This window comes from Plectropomus leopardus, chromosome 5 (assembly GCF_008729295.1).
Source record: "Plectropomus leopardus isolate mb chromosome 5, YSFRI_Pleo_2.0, whole genome shotgun sequence".
Classification (NCBI taxonomy): domain Eukaryota; kingdom Metazoa; phylum Chordata; class Actinopteri; order Perciformes; family Serranidae; genus Plectropomus; species Plectropomus leopardus.
This window is the reverse complement of record NC_056467.1, coordinates 10,817,227-10,837,365: the sequence shown is the minus strand read 5'-3', so window position 1 is coordinate 10,837,365 and position 20,139 is coordinate 10,817,227. Positions and strand designations below refer to the sequence as shown.

General features: G+C 38.6%; 1 protein-coding gene across 1 annotated transcript in view; it reads right to left on the bottom strand.

Annotated features, from left to right (window-relative positions):
- kcnab1a (potassium voltage-gated channel subfamily A regulatory beta subunit 1a) overlaps positions 1–20,139 on the bottom strand; it is a 74,345-nt gene that overhangs the window by 19,105 nt on the left and 35,101 nt on the right. The window contains exons 2-3 of the mRNA XM_042487339.1: positions 17,826–17,869; positions 5,938–5,975 (exon numbers count right to left, since the gene is read on the bottom strand). Of these exons, the coding sequence (XP_042343273.1) occupies positions 5,938–5,975; positions 17,826–17,869 (82 nt within the window). The remainder of the gene's footprint in view (positions 1–5,937; positions 5,976–17,825; positions 17,870–20,139) is intronic.

The window sequence follows — 20,139 nt, the reverse complement described above, 5'->3', positions numbered from 1 at the left end:
AATGAGATAAAATATATGATTAGAATTTAGATCAATACAATTAAACAAAGGCAAATGATGAGATAAAAAAAATAAAACATAGACATAATAAGGGGCATCTATTGGTGAGGATTACAGATTGCAGCCAGCTGAAACTTCTCCTGTGTGCCAATCATGAACTCACTGTTAGGATTGCGTCAGCGTTCATTGTTTAGTAGGTTTTTACCAAGAGCTGAATTACACACAAAGGTCTTTCCCTCTTCAAAACAAATGGATCCAGTGATTAAAACCGGCAAAAACACTGAATAAAACAGTTTCACATTTAAAAAAAAAAAAAAATCTTTTTTCTGATGCCACAGAGGGCCTGCTAAGTGTAATGACCAACATAAAATTAAGAATGGCCCAAGAGTTAATGTCTGGTTTGTCAGTAAAAAGTCTCAGGGAGGACGGTGCACATTTTGTCTCTTTCCAACTGTATATTTTTTTTACTCTGATGGTGATCTTTCCATAACCTTAAAGATACACTATGTAGGATTTTCCCTAATTAAAAAAACAAGAACAATGTATAAACTCGTGTAAAAGTAATCCCTCTGAACTCATGACCTGTGAAAAGTGTGTATTGGTGTATTTTTCTGCAGAGATTCTGCACTTTGCCTATATTTTTGTATAATTTTCTGCATTTGGGACGTTTATCAGTGTGTTACCTCACAGAGCTCAGGTGAGGTCGGGGCTTTGGCCAGACTGTAAGCAGCACACAGTCCAAAAGAAACAGCACTAAAGAAAAGATGCAAATATAATTCGGCAAAATGCCAAACAACAGTAAATCTTGGTTGGCTTTTGCTTTCACTTTCTTTGGTGAGTTTTTTATAAACAGAAACTTAAATTCCTGGCTAGAAAAGAGGAATTTCTTATTTATTGCACTTACAAATTAGCAGTGTTGTGGTTGATGGTGAGGACGTGGGAGCCTCAAGGAGCCTAGCTGCTGCCTGTTCCAGTGAAAGGAAACTAATGATAATAACATTTTCTGCGTACTATAACCAGTACTATCGGCAGAATATTTCAGAATTCATTCATATTCACAAAGAGTATCATTATAAGACTGCTTTCAGAGAAGGTTGAATTGACAGTGATGCAGGAAACTAAAGAACAGAGAGAACGGTGGCCGCATTTAAAAATGACTCATTCAGCCTCTGAGTCCTGACCGCCATTAAGGCAAACGGAGGAAAAGACAGAGCTGGATAATGAAGAGGTTAAAGAAAGCAGGGGTCAGTAAAGGAGAGAAAGACTTGGGAAAGAGGGATGACAGAAAGTGAACAGCATGTTCTTTCTCTAACTGGTCTGTGCTGAGTGCACATTATAGGAAACAATCTCTGTCACACACTGTCGGGGGCACTGGAGGGTGATTTTCAATAAAGTGGATGTAGGGTGAGAGGTAAGAGATTTTTTTGCAGAGGTAAGAAAATGGATGGGGGGTGAAGAAAAGTTGGATGTGGACGGAAAAAGTGAGCAAGTGCTGAATGGACAAGTCATGTAGAGAGAATTTAAGGATAAACACAGTGGGTAACAAAGTTTTTGCAGGTAAGGTGAGGAACAAAGACAGACGAGCAGATAGCCACAGACCGAGCCGAGAGAAGGGTGAGTCCGATTTTAAAGGGTGACTGTTTGGCCTCTCCTGACTGCTCATTCATAATGTGTCTCGGAAGATACTAAAAAGTCAATCACTGTCATGGAGTGCTAAGAGTGACATTCACAAGGTCAGGAAGTTTTTGTTGATGATGAAGCATCACAGCTTACACATATTCCTGACTTCTGGCCAATTTGGATGAACTGAATGTGACTAATGGCCTTCGAATGGTGCAGTCATTTTTGTAAGGGGAGGACAAACTGCAGAGACAATCTGTCTGTAGCACACAAACATGTACTCATGCACTTCTAACCTTACCTTCAGAAAAATACTGAGTCACTGTTAAGTTGCAGAAATACATGGGTGGCTGTGCTTCAGGCTTCTGTCTTTGTTTTGTTTTTTTCTCTCTGGGGCACAAAAGGTGCAGGAGATATTTGATTTCCATAGAAGAGATGTGATGAGAAAAAAACGATTTCTCTCTCACAGCCCCAGAATCAAGGCCTCCCACATACTACCCACACAGCCTTGAGATGGTTTTATGGCTGCGCTGCCTCCTCCCCTCCACACTCCCTACATCAAAGTTTAAATCGACAAGACACACTTTCTTCAAATTCACTTTATGGTTCATGGATCCACTTTTGGCCTTTTTGAGTGAGTAAGCAATGTTAACTTGCGGCCCACCATCACTCCTGTGAGCTCTCTGTCTGGGAATGTTTTGCCTGCTGCCCAGACAAGACTGCAGTAAAACAAACTTAGTAACAATTTGATGAGACAAATTTTATTACGGGCTTAGTAGCTGTTACTTCTTGTAAAGGGCATATATACTTTATGCAATGCAGTAAATACTGTATATAAATCTTTAAATAAGCTTATTATTAAGTGAGAAACTCATGAGCCATCTTTAGTGACCTGCTGACTTTCTAATAAGTTAACAATTCTGCAGTTTTACATATAAAAGGAATATATTTTATCTTATTATATGGTCCCACTTGGTCCTTGTTACGACTTCTATATGTGAATGAGCTTTTAAATTGTAATGTGGGAAAAACATGAACTTTACCAAGTATGGCAAAACAGTTTTAATCTTTATATTGAAAAGTGATTTTGTCCAAGACTTATTGCTGTACCAGTGCATTGCACTGGAAAAAATATTGCTTCACCTAGGGTTAAAGCAACAATTGGTAACTTTTAGGGCAATAACTTTGATATATGAAACTGGCACAAAGTACATGAGTCAGATAGTCTGTGAAAAAAAAAATCATGCCCCTTCTCTTCCTACAGCTTTTAATGGCATTTGCTAGAATCACTTTGCAAAACCCAGAAACAATTGATCAGAGGCGACAAGTCTCAAATGCAGCAATCAATCAATTATGTCCGTGTTTGTGTGCGGTCAAACTGTCAATTTAGGCAAGGCTGATCAAATTTTAATCAAGATTTTGTCATCGTATTGCCTATATTTTTACCTCAAATGTTTTCAGAAACATATTTTAGTGAACTGTTTAGCTGCAAACCGACGCGGACATTAGGTAATGTTAAATGGTTCTTAACAGGTTTAATGAAAGGGTCAACCCTCTCTCTGGTGTGTGCATGATAGCCGTTGCTACTGTGTTATCTCATGTTGATCGGGCAGAGACAGAAGAAGGAGAGTGACTCGCAGAGATGACCCTTCAGCCCTGCCTAAAACAGCAGCACCAGCTGGATGCCCCCCCTCACACTCACATTTCCATCACAAATAGGTTGTAATTCTCTGGGAAACACAATGCTCATAATAATAGGCTCTGAATACAACAGAGACAGCATTGCAAATTTTATTTTATTTTATTTTTAAGGAAAGCTGCTGTAAAATCAGATATTTCAGGCTACAAAAAACAACTTGCTAAATCCTGGAGGGACTGACTAAGGAAAAAGATGAGACTTTTATACAGAGTTTGCATGTATTTGTGTAAGTCCGAGTTGGAGCCTGTGCACAATTAAGTGCATATTTGTGCAGCACTGACACAGATTTCATGAACAAAGTGTGTTTGTGTGCCAGAGTTGTTGTGCATTTCTTAACCAGGACAGGGACACTGAACTCTGCTGAGGACATGTAGTATATTTAGAGCACTTCTGATAACAATGACATTGAACAAGGGGCAATCAGGACAGCAGAGGACTTTTTAAGCTAACAGCGTTGTATGTGATGTTTGTACCGTGGCTGTTGTGTGGTTGCTCCACTGAATCCACAGAGACCTTCTGTCTGCACAACTGGCTTCTTTTTTGGCTGTTTTCTATGGTTATAATGCATTGTCGTGTGTCTTTACTGAGAACATAAACATTTTATCTTCAGAACTGAGTCAAAACATAAAATTAAAAACAGATTTTATCTGAGCCAACCAGCCATTCCCAGCTGAGTACGGACCTCAGCTGTTGAAGCCTGGTGGACTGTGTCTGAGTGATGCCAGGGACGCTGAACTGGGGACATACACAATAATGGAGAGAAGTGGGGCGCTAGGCTTTGAGTGTGCCATGTGAGTCGATGGCACTAAGCCTTAAAGTAAGAAAAATAATACTGTTACATAAGCTTACTGTGTCCCCTGTGGTGAGCTTTGTCCTCTCCCCCCTAAGTGTCACACTAAATGTGTGCGTATGCCTGTGCATCTGTGTGTGTGATGACCAAGGCCAAGACCCCAGCAGCAACATCAGAGCATGTTAGAGCTCATCAGCATGAGCGTAAAGGAGATATACAAACTCATGATGTTTTGACCTTCAGTATGACATTTTTCTGTCCTATGTATCATAACATTTGAGTCTGTCCCAATGATCTGATTCATTACACCTAAGTCCTTGTGAGGGTCGTCTTGTTCTAGACAATTTTAAAAATCCTTCATTATAACATGAGCAATTAAAACCTAAGCTTTAGGCTAATTGAGCCTGTAGATATTAAAAGTTTCATAGCCAGCCAATGGTTTGATCAAGGTTAACTGTGACAATAGCCTTGTGTATATTTCATAAAAACAAGAGTGTGAGACACAGGACTGAAAAACATGGTTAAAATGCTGAGGGAATCCCATCCTTATTGATTTTATGCAGGTCAAGTCAACCTAAGCTTCACAGCTTGCATACAAATTATAAAAGAGGCACAAAATATGACAGGCTACGGTTGGACACTGCTCCCAAAATATTCAGCCAACTTTTTTGGGCCTGCAGGCTCCATTTTCAAAGGTCACTTAGTTTTTAATTTAGCAACTTTTTTGGCATTGGCTATCACTTATTCATCAGTGTTTGAACATATGACATGTTATGACATATGGTCAACTGGTATTTGACGGGAAACTTAGACAGCTTTGTATCATATCAATGTGGGTAGTATATGCAAATAAACTATAGTAAACTTCGATTTTTGCTAGCTTTTCGGCTGTTGCTGAAACTATAGATTTTACTTCCGCCACCAAAAACACAAAGAGTATCGTGAGAGAGACCCGCCCCTCTCTCTCTCTTTCTCTCAAATGCAAACCTACTTACACATCGCGTCACTGCATTGTCTATTTTTCGCCTTAAATTTTTCAGAAATATACTTCAGTGCATTGTTTGACTGTAATAGGAAAAGCTATGAACAGGAAGTGGGCATCACACTTATTCATGTATTTCAAAAATGAAGTCTGAAAAAGCCAAGATCAACCAGTAAAATTAAGCAGTGCTGATTGAATACGAACCAAGATTCTGTTACTGTGTTGCCTATTTTAACCTAAAATGTTTTAAGAAATGCATTTTAGCTCACTGTTTAACTGTGGCTCCAGATTTTTTGTTACCAGCTGGCCACCACATTGGGAAATCAGCCAAGCTTGCATTACATCACCTGCCAGTGGGAGCGTTGGTTCAGTGCGGGGCAGCGCATTCTGGTAGGTTTTCTATCTCTTAAGAAAAAGCAAATGCCACAGCCCATTTTTGTTTTCTTTGGTCATATAGCAATTTTATTTGCGTCTCTCTACTGCATGCAGTTTTATGAAAGACCATCTTTCCAGCAGTAAAACACTATTTATGGCAGCATCAGAGGAAGCTCATCTTATGTCTCAAATGATCCCTGTGAGTTATATAGGTTACAACTATTCTTGTATGTTTAAACTTTGTCAGTATCACTGTTCATTATCAATGGTTTATTACACATCAAACATCTACCAAAGTGTTTTCAGCAAAGAACACTAAGTGATATGACATAAGGCACACATGTTTGTATACAAGACATTCAATACCCATCACTGCTGCATATACAGTACAACAAAATCAATCAATCAGTGAATAAGTAGGGTTCATTAAGATTAAATGATCATAAAAGACAAAGGAAAAATGTTTCCTACCTCGTCTGTTATCTGTCCCCCAAATGTCACCCATGTTCCTGCAGGAAAAAGACAGACATTTCACTATTAGAAAACAACTATCGGGGCATCCGGTGGCTTAGTGGATAAAGCAGGCGCCCCATGAATAATGGCACTGTCCTTGCCACAGTAGCCACGGGTTCGAGTCCAGCTCGTGGCCCTTTGCTGCATGTCATCCCCCCTCTCTCCCCCTTTCACACTGTTGATCTGTCCTATCTAATAAAGGAAAAATAATCTCTGGACCGTGTCACCAATCAAAGGAGGCTGTCAAGTTCCCAAGAGAAAAATCTGTCCTGCTGTTCAAGACTGAAGGATCACCCTTAGTGAGCACCTGTGAGCACTCTCTGTCTTTACTGGTGATTGTTTGTGTTTGTGACCGTCAAGCTTATTTGGGAGACCTTGAGTCCCCCTTATGTCTGTGTGTGTGTGTGTGTAATGAGTGTGCATGTGTGTACATCAGACTACATGCTCCTGATTGCCTCGCAAACAATGCTGATAAGCCAGACAAAAGGCTAAGCCACCCCAACCAGAGGGGACACTAAATCCTCTGCACACTCCCACTCTGAATTATGTAGCTTTGTTGTGGCAGAAAAAAGCATTTCCCATTCAGATTATGTCGAAACAGTTTTAGCTGTCAAAAAGTGTCCCAGATGTACAGAGAGAGCGAGAGGGAGGAACACCTTTTTATATCAGAAAAATGTCTGGTACTAATGTGGCTTATGTGTGTCTGGGGAGTTGTAAGAAGATCTGGGCTGACTGTCAAGATATGAGGAGGCAGTGTCGCAGTGTGTTTGAAATTTGGAGGGGGTAGACCAAATTTAACCATTTAAAAATGTATGATATTGCTACATATTGATGTATTAGATTTTATGAACTGTTCATGTTAATGTATATGAAGTATATCTGGTTTGTCAGGTTAAAATTTGACCTTTTTTGACCCAACGTCGATCCAAGTAGGATCAAAATGTCTTCATTTCAATTGTGTGGTTTGATTGATTGATCGATTAAATTTATTGTTGTGTCATGTATCCCTAAAGAAATACATAATAATTCAATTGAGCAAATGTTCTGTTAAACTAATATTCAATTCAGCATACTGAAAAAACATTTACTTTGCATTGTTGGGGATCCTTGGTTGGCAATAAGAGTAGCTCAGATTATTATGGGGTGAATTCAAATGTAACAGATTTGTCAGATAAACATTCATTCAATCAACTCTTTTCAAAAACAATAATAGCTTTCAAGATTGATAATGCTGTTTGCACCTACTGAGACCTTTACCCTACTATACCCTACCCGTGTTATGTAACTTACAAATAGTAATAACAGACAATTTATGGCTATTTTTTAGGTGGAAGGGGTTAAAATGAGCCATCCTCGATAGTTGTTGTGTCTGGGTTTCAAAATGATGAAGACAGTTGGGAACATTGATAAAAAATATAATGTATGCTCTACAGGATGATTATTTTCCTTTGGCAACTATCATGTGACACAGATTTTTAGACATTCTATTATCCGAAGTAGTTTGTGTTATATAGCTAATATAAAAGGTATAAAAATCTCCATGGGGGGGGGGCATGTCCCCAGACACCCCAAGTGTTTGGGCTGAGCCCCTAATGTACAATGTGTTACTCCGCCCCTGTACTGCAATATCTTATTGGTACTCAATGACATGAAGATGACATAAAGACCAGCACTGATACTGGTTGCTAATATTGGCCTAACGAGCGCCGTATCTGATCTTTATCTCATTAAAGTTTAAAGGGAAAACTCTGGACATTAGCACTACTTTAGTACTCAACACGTAGAAGCTGCTGCGGCCTTTAACCTTCCTTCTAAGAGGTTTTACTTAGAATATTGATGAGGAGAACAATGCAACCCCTCCAGCTAATTAAATATTCTCCTTTTTGGATATTTATTAATTCCCTTCAGGCCTTAATACTGCTTTCTGTTTTATCTCCCTGTTGAATCCTCTCACTCACCCTGTGCCCCAGTGCCCACAATTTCACACCAAATGAATAGAAAATCTTTCCTCTGACTCTGCTGACCCCCACTGCTCAGCTTTCTGAAAACAACTGCTGCACCTCAGAGACGGCCGACAATGAAATGGCACTCAACCATCTGCTCATTTCAACAGAGAGGAGCTCATTACGCCATACACCGCAATACCATGAGCTCCACTGAGGTTTAACTTACAGATGACACCCTGCGGATAAATTGGATCTGTTGGTGCATAATGATATTAATTTCACCTAATAAGGAGCAGAAATCTGTCGTTCTCAACATGCGCAATCAGCAGGATCATAATCGTTGTTTCAGCACAGGTCGGTGGGTGAAAAAACGCTAATCGCTGGTAGGGAGATTTGAGATTTTTTGGAAATTGTTAAAACCTTTAACCACGGCAACATCATGAAGCCCCAACTGCACCTACACTCCAATCATTACATACTGCCCTTATTATACAGCATGTGCATAATGTGTGTGTGTTATTTCTCACACACATATGCAGAGTTTGTGTGCGTATGTCGTTTGTGTGTTCATCAGCCCTTTACACTCTCTCCAGTAGGTGAAACTGTAATCTCAGCGGGCATCCCAGTTGCAGCTCTGAGCTTTGTTTCTGAGCGGGGGGCTCAGCATGGGATGAACTTCCCACAGAGCTCTAATGTCAAGGTCACTGTGCTTACAGATTCGACTGATTTTTTAAACAGAAAAATCAGTCGAATTTGTAAGAGCAGTGGCAATCAGCTGCTTTTTTTACTGGCAGCTGCAAATGGAAAGTGCCGGAAGTGGGACTTGATGTTGCTATGCAACAGTAATATATATCTGATAACCCTGCAGCACTTTCTGCTAAATCTAAAGGGTTCAAGTCAACAGGAGAGCTCCAACTAACTCATGACAAAGTATCTATTGAGTGTGTAAACTTGGCATGCTAAATGCTACAAAGGTATATCAGGAAATTCAAATCTGACATCTGTTCTCTGTCTTCAATCTTTTCCTGACAGCAACTTATTCTTCTTTCATTTTTTTCCCATTATGGAGATTTTTCTGCCCTGTATCCACACATGTCAAGCACTTCAATTACGGGTTCAACAGAAGCAAGACAACCGTACATGAGCCCAACTGCACAAGGCAGAAAAGTCAAAGAGAAGAAGTGAAAGAGACAAAAAACATGGTGAATAGGGAGTGAGAGAATGTTGAGATAGAGTTGTAGATCTGGCAAGAGTTGTAATTTATGACTTTTTTTTTAGCTTTGTGTGAATCCTTTTAACCTGATTCTTCAGTCTTGAATCCAGCCTGTGTGCCTGGCAGCGCCATAGATGGCACACATTTAGATGAAACATTTCTCTCTGGTGTCTCAGTTTAACTGACCTCCTAACTCTTTTTCAGCATTTTTCAGCTCGTCTGCCTACAGATAGAAAGGCTGAGTCATACTTTTTTTGTTGGATTAATTTTCAGCTCCAATAAAAAGGTGCAGTATATCTGTGAGCTGCTTGTGCCTGCAAAGTGTAGGTTTATTAAGGTGAGAGACACAAAAAGGCAAATTATAGCTGGACTTGGCTTATATATGGAAACTATATCTGCATCATCTTCAAACAGATACATTTTTGTACTATTCAAGGAGCTAATTATTAATAAATTATAATAATGAATTCATCATAATTATATATAATAATTACTTTTTCTTGGCAGTCTTGCTTTGTAGCTGACAGCAGTTGTGGAACAAAGTCATTGTTTTGAAAGTCAGAGTGAGTCTTTGCGCTCACGTCGCAAGTCAATTCCCAATGTGAGACAGGCGAGCCAAGTCCCAAGCCCCAAACTTTGAGATTCAGATTCTGAAAAACTGATTATATCATCTACCCAAAATGTAATAACATTTTAACGACAAAAATCAAATGTTTTCTAAAATTTGCAGATTGCGGGAAATTGTTGCGTCTCCACCTGTTATTTTATGATTCACGTATTTTGCATACTAATTTTTTTCTTTTTGTTGACCTCCCAGTAGTTTTTGTACTCAAACAAAATCAGTAGTCATTTAAGTAGGAATTAAGTGTGTCAACTTGCTGGGAATCAATAATGTTAATGCAAGTGATTCAGGAAATGAAGGGAAATTTATTGATTTTTGACACACTTTTAAAAAGAGGCGGTATTTTCAACTCAAAAGGCTCAAATCAAAGTCCAAATTGAGTGGCATGTCTTTTTGATTTTGTCAACTCTAAAGTCGACACATTTCAGACTCTATTCTGACTCAAGTTCAAGTCATGGGACGAAAGGTCACCAGCTGACAAAAAACCAAGGAGATTTTGTTTATGCAGTAAGTGTCCTAAACACTAGAGAACCAGGATGCCCAATTATTATTAAATTCAAGTATCTAAAATGTGTTTTGTTGCACAGAAAGCCACACAAATCTCTTTTCAGGGAATAAGGTCATAATGTTTTGTAACAGGCCTCTTTCCTTTTTGAAAGGATCACAGCAAACAGGTTCTGCCAGTGTTTGAATCCAACCTTAAAGATCCTGCAGGGCCCCTTATATATTTCTGTAGCGCATATACACACAAACACAAAGAAAACACACACGCCATCCTTTGCACCTATTTTCAGTTCTGTTGCATGCCCTTGTCTCCTGTGCTGCCTCTTCAAGTTCTATTGATTTCTTCTAAACAATTCCACTTGAATCGCCTTCGTCTATACTGTTATATCTGCTCCTGTTTCTGTCCTGTCTACTCTTTCCGCTGCAACCTACCTGGGTTAAGTTTACAATGCAACACAGCACAAAAATAATATGTTTCTGTTTTTTTTTTCCACCAGGTTGATAAAATAGCAGAAAGAATGCATCTACTGATTCACATATGATCAAAAGTTTCATCAATTTCTCTCTGACAAAGTGTCAACACAAACTGAAAATAATAAGCTTTAGTACTTGTTGCAAGGCTTTTGCATTTAGTTGCATCATATTTTATAGTATAATGTTGTGTCCACATGCTGCAGCATTCAACTGATGATCAACTGCAATCAGCTGGACTGGTAAAATCAAATGTGTTTTGTGATTTCAGCAACACGGAGAATAACTCAGAATCTGACGCAACATTGATGTTCGGAGACAACTTTCTACTTCAGCAGCAGAGGAGAGGGAAGTATCTACAGAGATGAACATTACAATAAACTTAGATTTTTACTGTGAAAAAGACAAAAGTAATGAGAGAGCGGCACATGGCTAATGTCTCTCCTTAGTGCTGCAGGGATATGTAATGGTATGACGATGCTGAGACACACAGCTGTAGATTTTAATAGACATTAAAGTGCAATAAAAAGTAGGAGACAGATTTGAGGAAAGCAAGTCCTGCAGAAGAAAAGAGGGCATATACTGTAGTACATGTTGGTCCGCTCTGTATCTCTCCTGCCAAAGTACCACAGTGACAACACACTGAGGTCCATCCTTTTGCTGCCTTTTCTACACTGCAGGATTTTCTGGGAGAAGCATTTTAAGAATTCATCAGTCAATAGTGCCGCAGCAGTGCAGCAGGCATCCAGGAGCAAATATGGACCTGGACAGTGTGTGGCGTGTGTGTGCCAAATGTTTAAGGTTCACAGAGGATACATGGTGGTTCAGATTATGCTGATTGCAAACTTTTTTTTTTGTTTTGTAAGCCAATTAAAATGGGTTTGCACATGCAAACGCTCACAAACACTCCATCTTTGCATTTTTCTCCACCAATTAGCAGCATTGGAACCACTGTGTGTGTGTGTGTGTGTGTGTGTGTGTGTGTGTGTGTGTGTGTGTGTGTGTGACAGCACAGTGAAGCCACTGCAGATCTATCAGTGAATGGAGAGATAGTGAATTATCTGCAGCAGTGGACTGCCTGTGCTGAGAGGTCACGCTGACTTCACTAATCACTTCACTTATCAATTAATCCACCGTCCCAACCTCTCTCCCAGAATAACACGTTTTTTATTAACTCAATTCAGTTACAATTAACTGGTGAAAGGTTATTTGTCGGAGAAAGAGAATGTTGTTACATATTATGTGACAATTTCAGCTGTATGTAAATTTCACTGATTAAATTGTGTTCTGCTTCAGTTCAAAATTAGTCTTTTTTTATTGTTAGCGAAGTACAAATAACTGATATTGAAAGGACTCTATTACGCTAATAAAAAAAAAAAAAAAGATTGAATTTTAATAGGAATAATTTCAGAGTGAGTATGTGAAAGGTTTTCCAATCAGGACTGCTGCCAGGAAAAGGAGAGAGCAGTACTCATAGTACAGTATTGCTTTGTTATTATGCAAGGCTGGTTTATAACAAATAAAGTTTGTTTTTTGATAACACATGAAAATTCAATCTACCTACCTACCACCCTACCTATCTATTTTATTTTGCCTGCTGTATGACAGACTGTGTGTGTGTGTGTGTGTGTGTGTGTGTCTGTGTGTGTGTGTGTTTGTGTGTGAGTGTGTGTTAACGCCCTTTTGATCTTGCCTGAGTGCAGAGCTAACCTCTATCCAACCATTTTAACCAAATAACAGGCCGCTTGTACCCGCAGCTGGGTCCTGGGAGAAAAATTACCCACAGGGACAGAGGAAGCCAAGAGGTAAGGAGAGTGAGGGAGAGATGTTCAGGAGGAAAGGTGAGTGTAAGAGTGAACGAAGGAAACAAAAAGAAGGCATTTATTTATGTTGTTTCAGTTTCCGTTATCACCTGTGTAAATCGCTGAATGTTCATTCTTCCTTTTCCCGTCCTGACACACAAAGATTTGAGAAGGAGAACAGGGAAGGACAGAGTAAGAGGTGGAGACTGTCAGGACAGAGGCAACACTGCCAAGGCAGGAGTCACATCTTTCCTCCTAATTTTCCCTGTTCACATCTCATCACCGCTCCCTCCGTCCTGCACTCTGTCCCTGGTATAATGACGGTGTGTGTGGAATACTAATTCACCTGCCTGTTCAGATCCTCTCTGACATTAGCACACAGCAAAAGAACCCAACACAAAGACTGAGCATCAGTAAGAAAACCTTTCTTTAAATTCTCCTCAAAATCTTGAATTAATACTGCCATTAACCCCTCAGCTACACACATTAAATGTGTGTATATGGGTTTTAAATATGTGAGTTACATATGGTTGGGAATGTGATTTTATTTCACTCTGTTAAAACAAGTGTGAATAAACAGAGGCAATGAGAAAATGATCTGGTATACTGAACACTAAAAAGAAACAAAGATCTTGCCCTCAAACTAATAAAATAAATTTTAAAGTAACATCAGGACGTGGATCGCAGGGAAACGCAAAAATATGCATGTGATCATTTCAAGCACAACCTTGTAAATGCATATCTACTGAGAAAAAAACAATGTTTTGGTGGTTTATAGGCGTTAAACATGTTTTTGTGGTAATTTTTTTGATAATTTTGTATCTCCTCATGGTTGTTTATTCTATTTATTTATTTTATTTCATTTTTTTTATTATTATTTTTTGGTGTGTCTCTTCTCAGTTTGTTTTTATCTCTTTGTAGTCATTTTGTGTCTCTCTGGGTTTTTTATGTCTTTTTGTTGTCCTTTGGGTCCCTTAGGAATCATTTTGTGTCTTATTGTGTTACTTTGTAGTCATGTGGTGTCTCCTTGTGGTTGTTTTGCCCATTTTTGTAGTTATGTTGTGTCACATTGCAGCTCTTTTGAATCTGTTTGAGGTGGTCTGTAGGTTTTAATTTGAATGACATTTTGCAAGTTAAGGCCAGGGGAGACCCTGACACTTTCAGCCCTTGGGCCTGTGTCCAGTAAGCCTGTTCTGTGATCTCGTGCAGCTCATTGAACACATTTAAGTGTCAAAAATTCATTTCATATAGCACTCTGACTTTGTCAACTTTTTGAAAGTTTGTTGTGAACTGATCTAAGAAAAAGTAAGAAAACTCTGAAATTAATAGCACTTTACACCAGAAGAAACAATATATAAAATTTAATTTGCATTTCTACTTATACACACAATGCCTGACATACATAGATATAACTAAAGGCCAGAGTGTCAACCCTTACTGCCTTTCTCAAGACCACTTTACTAGTGTTGGTCTGCATCCTAAATGCTGTAGCAATCATTAATTACTACTCTCGTAGCAACAGAGTGAAATAGATGTTTGCCAGCCAGTCTATATATCAAGGTCAATCTGCTACTTTATTGTTACATAACTTCTGGGTATTTCATCTAAAACACATCCTGATTTCTGGCCAAGTTTTAATGTTTTAAAAGCAGCCTTGGGTCCTAAGTCACAGTGAAGATAATATCACTCAAATATTGAGGAATTCTCATAAATAACAAGTATCTGTTTTAGTCTAATGTTTTGACATAAAAAACAAACTCGATTGCAGCTTAAAAAAAGTGTCTTCACTTGTATGAAGTGTAGAAATAGGCTATGCAAATTCTGAACAGCAAGAAATGTTGAATTTGTATGAAAAAGAGGTTTTCAACCGATTAAACCATTATGTAAATGAGGCCGGTGCTGGTGAGACGGTGTTTCTCTCGGGGCATCAGGCAGTTGGCGCTTGTGTGACTCCTGCGATAGTTACATCTCCTCCTGGCTGTGGTTCACACAACCAGCGACAAATGGAGACAAATGACTAAGTCATGATTTAACATGATTGAATGTGTGTCGTATTCATTTTTCTGTCTCAGTGTGTGTGTGTGTGTGTGTGTGTGTGTGTGTGTGTGCTGTAAAGTGACGGTCAAACATGCCAAAGACGCCCATACACACACTACATCCTCATCTATCTTGGCACAGCTCCTTCAAGTTAAACAGTGAAACACCATTTAGCGTCCCACTCGTTGCCCTCTCTCATCCCCCTCTCCCCTGCCAGCATCGTGTCCGCCCTGGGCGCAGCATGTGGCAGGCAGCTGGCATTATGCTGACCTTTTCTGCACCGTGCAGCTCAGCCAGTTTGAGTCAGACCTCTCAGTCTACCATGAACCACCTGGGGCAGCAGCGCCCTTAGAGCCAGACATTACACACTGAAAAACAAAAGTTTGACATGGCACCGAAAAGGCTTCTTTCTGTGAAATCTGCCACTGACACCAGGGGGAATCCTTTTGGTTCAACTTCACACATGAATTGAGAGGCTTAGTCACATTAATATTGAAAAGGCCACAGAGAGATTGCCGCCATCAGCTTAAACAAAATGCAAAATGATAAATAAAAACCCAGTTTAGGGTTTTAGGTTTTTTTTTTGTATGAATGAAAACGAGGAAAATTACTCCGCATTAAATGTTAAGTGGAGTTTGAAACAGATCATCAGATTTTCCCTTAGCAGTCACTTCAAAGGAGCTTTTTTTATTCAGTTAACCATTTCAAATTAAAGATTCATTTTGCTTAGTTAGGACAAAAAACTTACCCTGCTTTGAATAATTACATCTGTGACTGCTATACTTTTCTTACAAAATTATCAATCAACCAGTTTTTAATTTCACCTACTCCTTGTCTCTCACTGAAAAGTCCAAACTCTGTGAAAATGCAAATGTTTTTCATTTTAAAACCTTAACTGCTATACACAAGAAGTCTCTTACTTTGCTGAAAAGTCCAGTCTCAAAGCTTCAAGTTTCCACATCACGCTTCTGCAACAACCCAGTCACCAGAACAAATGTTGACATTGTACGTTCCTGCAAACCACAGCAAATATGTTGAAACTTTAAATTTCTTTACATTTCAGCATAGCTCTGGTTATGCTCCCATAAATATGTATTGCAATTACATGATATTTCAAGTTATATGCTCTTCATCAGACCAATCTAATGAAGAATGGTAACTGTGTAAAATAATTATCAGAGCATAATCTACTGTGTGGACTTTGTCTTTCCTTCTCTTGTATTGTCTCTAGCCCAGCACCTCATTTTTTGTTGTCTTGATGTGCGTGCTTTTCTGAACTTTTTGTATAACATAACTGTGGTTAACCTGTGGTTAACTTGGTTGTCTACAGTTTGAAAGCCATCTCACCTGTGTCACCATGTCATCCACCTTCCTCTCTACCTTCTGATGATAAAGTCAACTCATTAATATAATCAGAACTACATCACTTTAAAAATGTTGATATGGAACATTCAAATGTAACATATCCGTGGTTTGTGAAACATATATTGGAAACTTTTTATTATGGGGACTGGGCTGCATGTAAGTTACATACTGGCTCTGTTTGATTGACTTAAAAACTAGTTGTGACGTCCCCAAATAAGCCTGCCAAAATAAAAATAAAAACTGTAATTTACCACTCTGCTAACAAAAGATATTTGTATCACGGCGTTAAAAAACATCAGCTGCTGAAAACTCTGACTGAGAAAACTACACCTGGCTTGACCAAGCTGAAATCCATGCAAGAAGGATTCAGAGGGAGATTCAGAGGAGTTACTGAAAATCTAGCTTAGATATATAGAGACAAATAATCAAACAAAGGCTAAAACAGGAATCGTGTGTCAAAACTAAAGCCAAAGCAGGCACAGAAAACATGATCACAATATTGTGGTTAAAACTTTCTTCAGTCTGCTCTACCGCTGCTGACCAAAACCCCCATGTCTTAAAACTGTGACTGAAGCACTGTGTGTTCATGGACACAGTGCAAAACCTCCTGGTGCAGGCTGACCTCCCTAAGCTGGCTAAAGCTCATGTCCTGATAGAACTGGAATTTGTAATTTGATTTACGGGGCGGCGGCTGATCTGAGCCCTTGGGAATCTCTGAGCAGGGAGAGCAATGAGGGTGGTGTTTGATTTAATCCAGAGGATCCTGCAGGTCTGTTACTGAAGTATTACTAACAGTTCTCTTCACATGTTAGACTTTTGGTTGTGACTGAAGTCATGATTTTTCAAATTTGGGTTTATGCGAATAATTTCAACTTGTTGTCAAAGGGAAAACAACTGTGTGTAAAAGTGTAGTAACATGCATGCACTCTGTTGGTAAAAAGAGCTTAAGTTACCCAGTTGGGGCTAAATTCTAATTTCCTTTTCTGACAACTAAGGAGGATTTCGGGGATGTGGACTGGACTCTCAAAAAGATATATGACTTATTTATGAATCAGAGTGCAGCTGCTGTACTCGAGAGAGCCTGTGCAGTTTCACTGTTTTTTTTCACAAGAAATTGGATGAGTAATAAATATTTGAATTTCTGTGAAACTGAGTTGGCAATTTATATTTTCTCTCAAACTTTAAAAACTGGACTCAAATGTATAAATTAAGCACATATCTCATTCTGTGTTTCAGTATTCTGGTTGACAGTCAAACCAGGAACCTACAGTCCTGGTGATCAACTACAACTCAAACTAAATTGCCTAAATAATTTATTTCTTTCAAGATATTGTTAGAAATTAATTATATTACAATTTTACTTTTACTTCTTATGAGTTCAGGCATGATGCACACACACACACACACACACACACACACACACACACACACACACACACACAGAAACTTACTTCCTGATTAAAATGGTCAACTGTATTATTATTAAGGAGGTATTATTTGTAAAGTATGTAGGTTTGTAGTTTAGACCTGTGTGTGCGTGTTTGTGTAAGTGTGTCCATATGAAGCAAGATGCAGGGGAATTATACAGTCACAGTGGATTTGACTTAATAGTTTAATTCCCTGCCAAGTTCTGAATTTAATGTTGTTTGTTCTTCTTTTGCCAAGTTTCACCATATGACTTAATTAAGTGTGTAAATGATTTAATGCAAACTCATCTATCACTACAAGCATTACACAGAATACAACATAGACAGATTTTTTTTTTAAGATGGTGTCTGTTTTTTCATTATATTATTCGTTTAGTCCATGTAATTGGTGTTGTTGTTTGCTAAGTAAGACCTGTGGGAGAAATGCATTACAGGCTGTGACAACAAGAGTCTACTCACCCAGTCCTAAGCAAGATACTCTGAGTCCTGACTTTCCGAGGTTCCTGCAAAAACAGATAAAAAGGAATCACATCTCTTGTAAATAACATATCTATTGATTATTTCCATTGTCAGTTAATCTGTGAGTTATTATCTAGATTAATTGATTGGTTATGTGGTCCAGAAAATTGAAGAGAAATGTCAGAGTCATTGCCATTTTGTCCATTTTTTTTAATTACTCAAAGCAATTAAGCAATTATTACATTATTTGGTGATTAATTTAACAGTGGTTAACTAATCAAAAGACTAGTTGATTAATCATTGCATCCCTACCTTGTGTAGGCAAAATACACACATCTAATCAAAGAGGTTAAGGGATCTCATAGATGACCAGATGACTGGGTACTGGGTACTGACTGAATTGAGTCTGTACTGTCAAGAACCAATTTATGTTAAATCCATTGGTGCCAAATTTTAGAGAGTAAGGCAAAAGTGTCTTGGAGCTCCATGCAGTCATTGTTCAGCTCAGACAGGAGGCAGAAGCGAGCCAAAACTATCCCTGCAGCTGTGGCCTACCACAATAGTTTTGGTATCTGGTCTAGTTTCTTTTTTATATGATTTTATTAATAGTCTAATATCTTTGCTAGAAGAGCGGACACACATACACACACAAAAGCAGACAGAATGACAGAGACAAAAGATTAACTCATTAGAAAAAAGCAGAGAAAAAAGACTACATTTCTTGTCTACTACATCAGCCCTAAAGCTTGTTAAAAAAATAACTTTTTGTTATTACAGATAAAGTAAAGCAACAAAAAGGTACAGGTTTGTACTGAATGTGAATAGTGCCTCACATTACGGACGTCGGGGCACAATTAAAGGATAAGAATCGACAAATAAGCTAAGGCGACAGTCAAGCAAATAAGCATGCTTTTCATTTTCACTAGAGGGTGGATGTGACTTTGGCTTGGATAATCACATGACAACTTGACAGTCCGTCTGATTTCTCCACAACAGGAAATTGAATTTCAATCTACCAGACCTCCAGGTAGATGCTCTGACACTGACATCCTCCTGTCAAGTGTAAATTATTGTGTATGTATGTCGAAGCCTAGATGTGGAAGGAAATGGTTATCAGCCCTTTAATGTTACTTTTCAGTCAGCCAGAAGGAGAACAAACAGCCAGTAACAGAGTGATGGATAGAGAAATAAAAACAAGAGGAAGAGACACTAATGAAAAAACATCAATGCCAATGGGCAAATAAATTGGAAACAAAAATAAAATGGAAAAAAAACAAAAATATTTCTGAAAAGGAAAGTAACAATTTGTTTACTACAGGAGGGTGATAAAGTGTGCCTGTGTGTGTGTGTGTGTGTGTGTGTGTGTTTGTTTGTTTACTACAGACATTGAATGTATCTTATTAGCTTAATAGCCTCACTAACTGTGCCATTAACCACACACTGTCTTTGCTAATCATTAGGCTTTTTTGTTGTACACAGTACAGACATGCATACTTATATATGTAAATTAATTACCTGTCCTTCTAAAAAACCACGCCTGCCTTTGCAACCTCATTAACCCACAACATCAACCTTGAATATCCCCTCTGGAATTAATACATACATAATAAAAAGAATTGGAATTTCAATTATAACTTGTATTATTGTTGCTGCTATTGCTATTATTTTTTGCTAGCATGCATATTTCATTTACTCATTTAAGCTTATATGGCAATGATATTAGTACATGGTTTTGCACATCTAGCACGAGCAACATTCATTTGCAGTCTTTACTTTTCCACCACTAACTCTCCTTCTAGCTCTGTTTTGGTCTCCACAATCTCATGAGGGAGATACCTGGCTCGAAATAATCCACTATGTTCACCAGCTAGCTGCTAATTTCGTCCTCCTGCCATATGGTGCTGGATAGCTGAGCCTTGTTTCCATCAAGCAGCCTGGCTCAGTTCATTTTACATGGTCATTTTTGAGTTTCTGTTGTCAAAACTTTTGGGTGGTGCCAGCAGAAACATTCTTTCCAACAGAGACTTCAAATGCCTCAGCCTTTTCTTTATTGTGATGAAAATATCAGTGTGCAACACAGTGCTGTGGATGATCAGCAGTGATGCAGCTATCAATATCTAGTAAAAACTCTAAACAGATCTAGGGTTTAGGTACACGTCTGTATGAGTTATGAACCAGTTCTAAGGATCCTATACTAAAAGTTTTTGGTGGAAAAACGACTGACTTTTTTTTCACTTCAGACAGCCACCTGTGGCACCTGAAAATGAGGCTGAAGAGAGTGAGAGTGAAAGAAAAAACTGTAAAGCTGTGCATC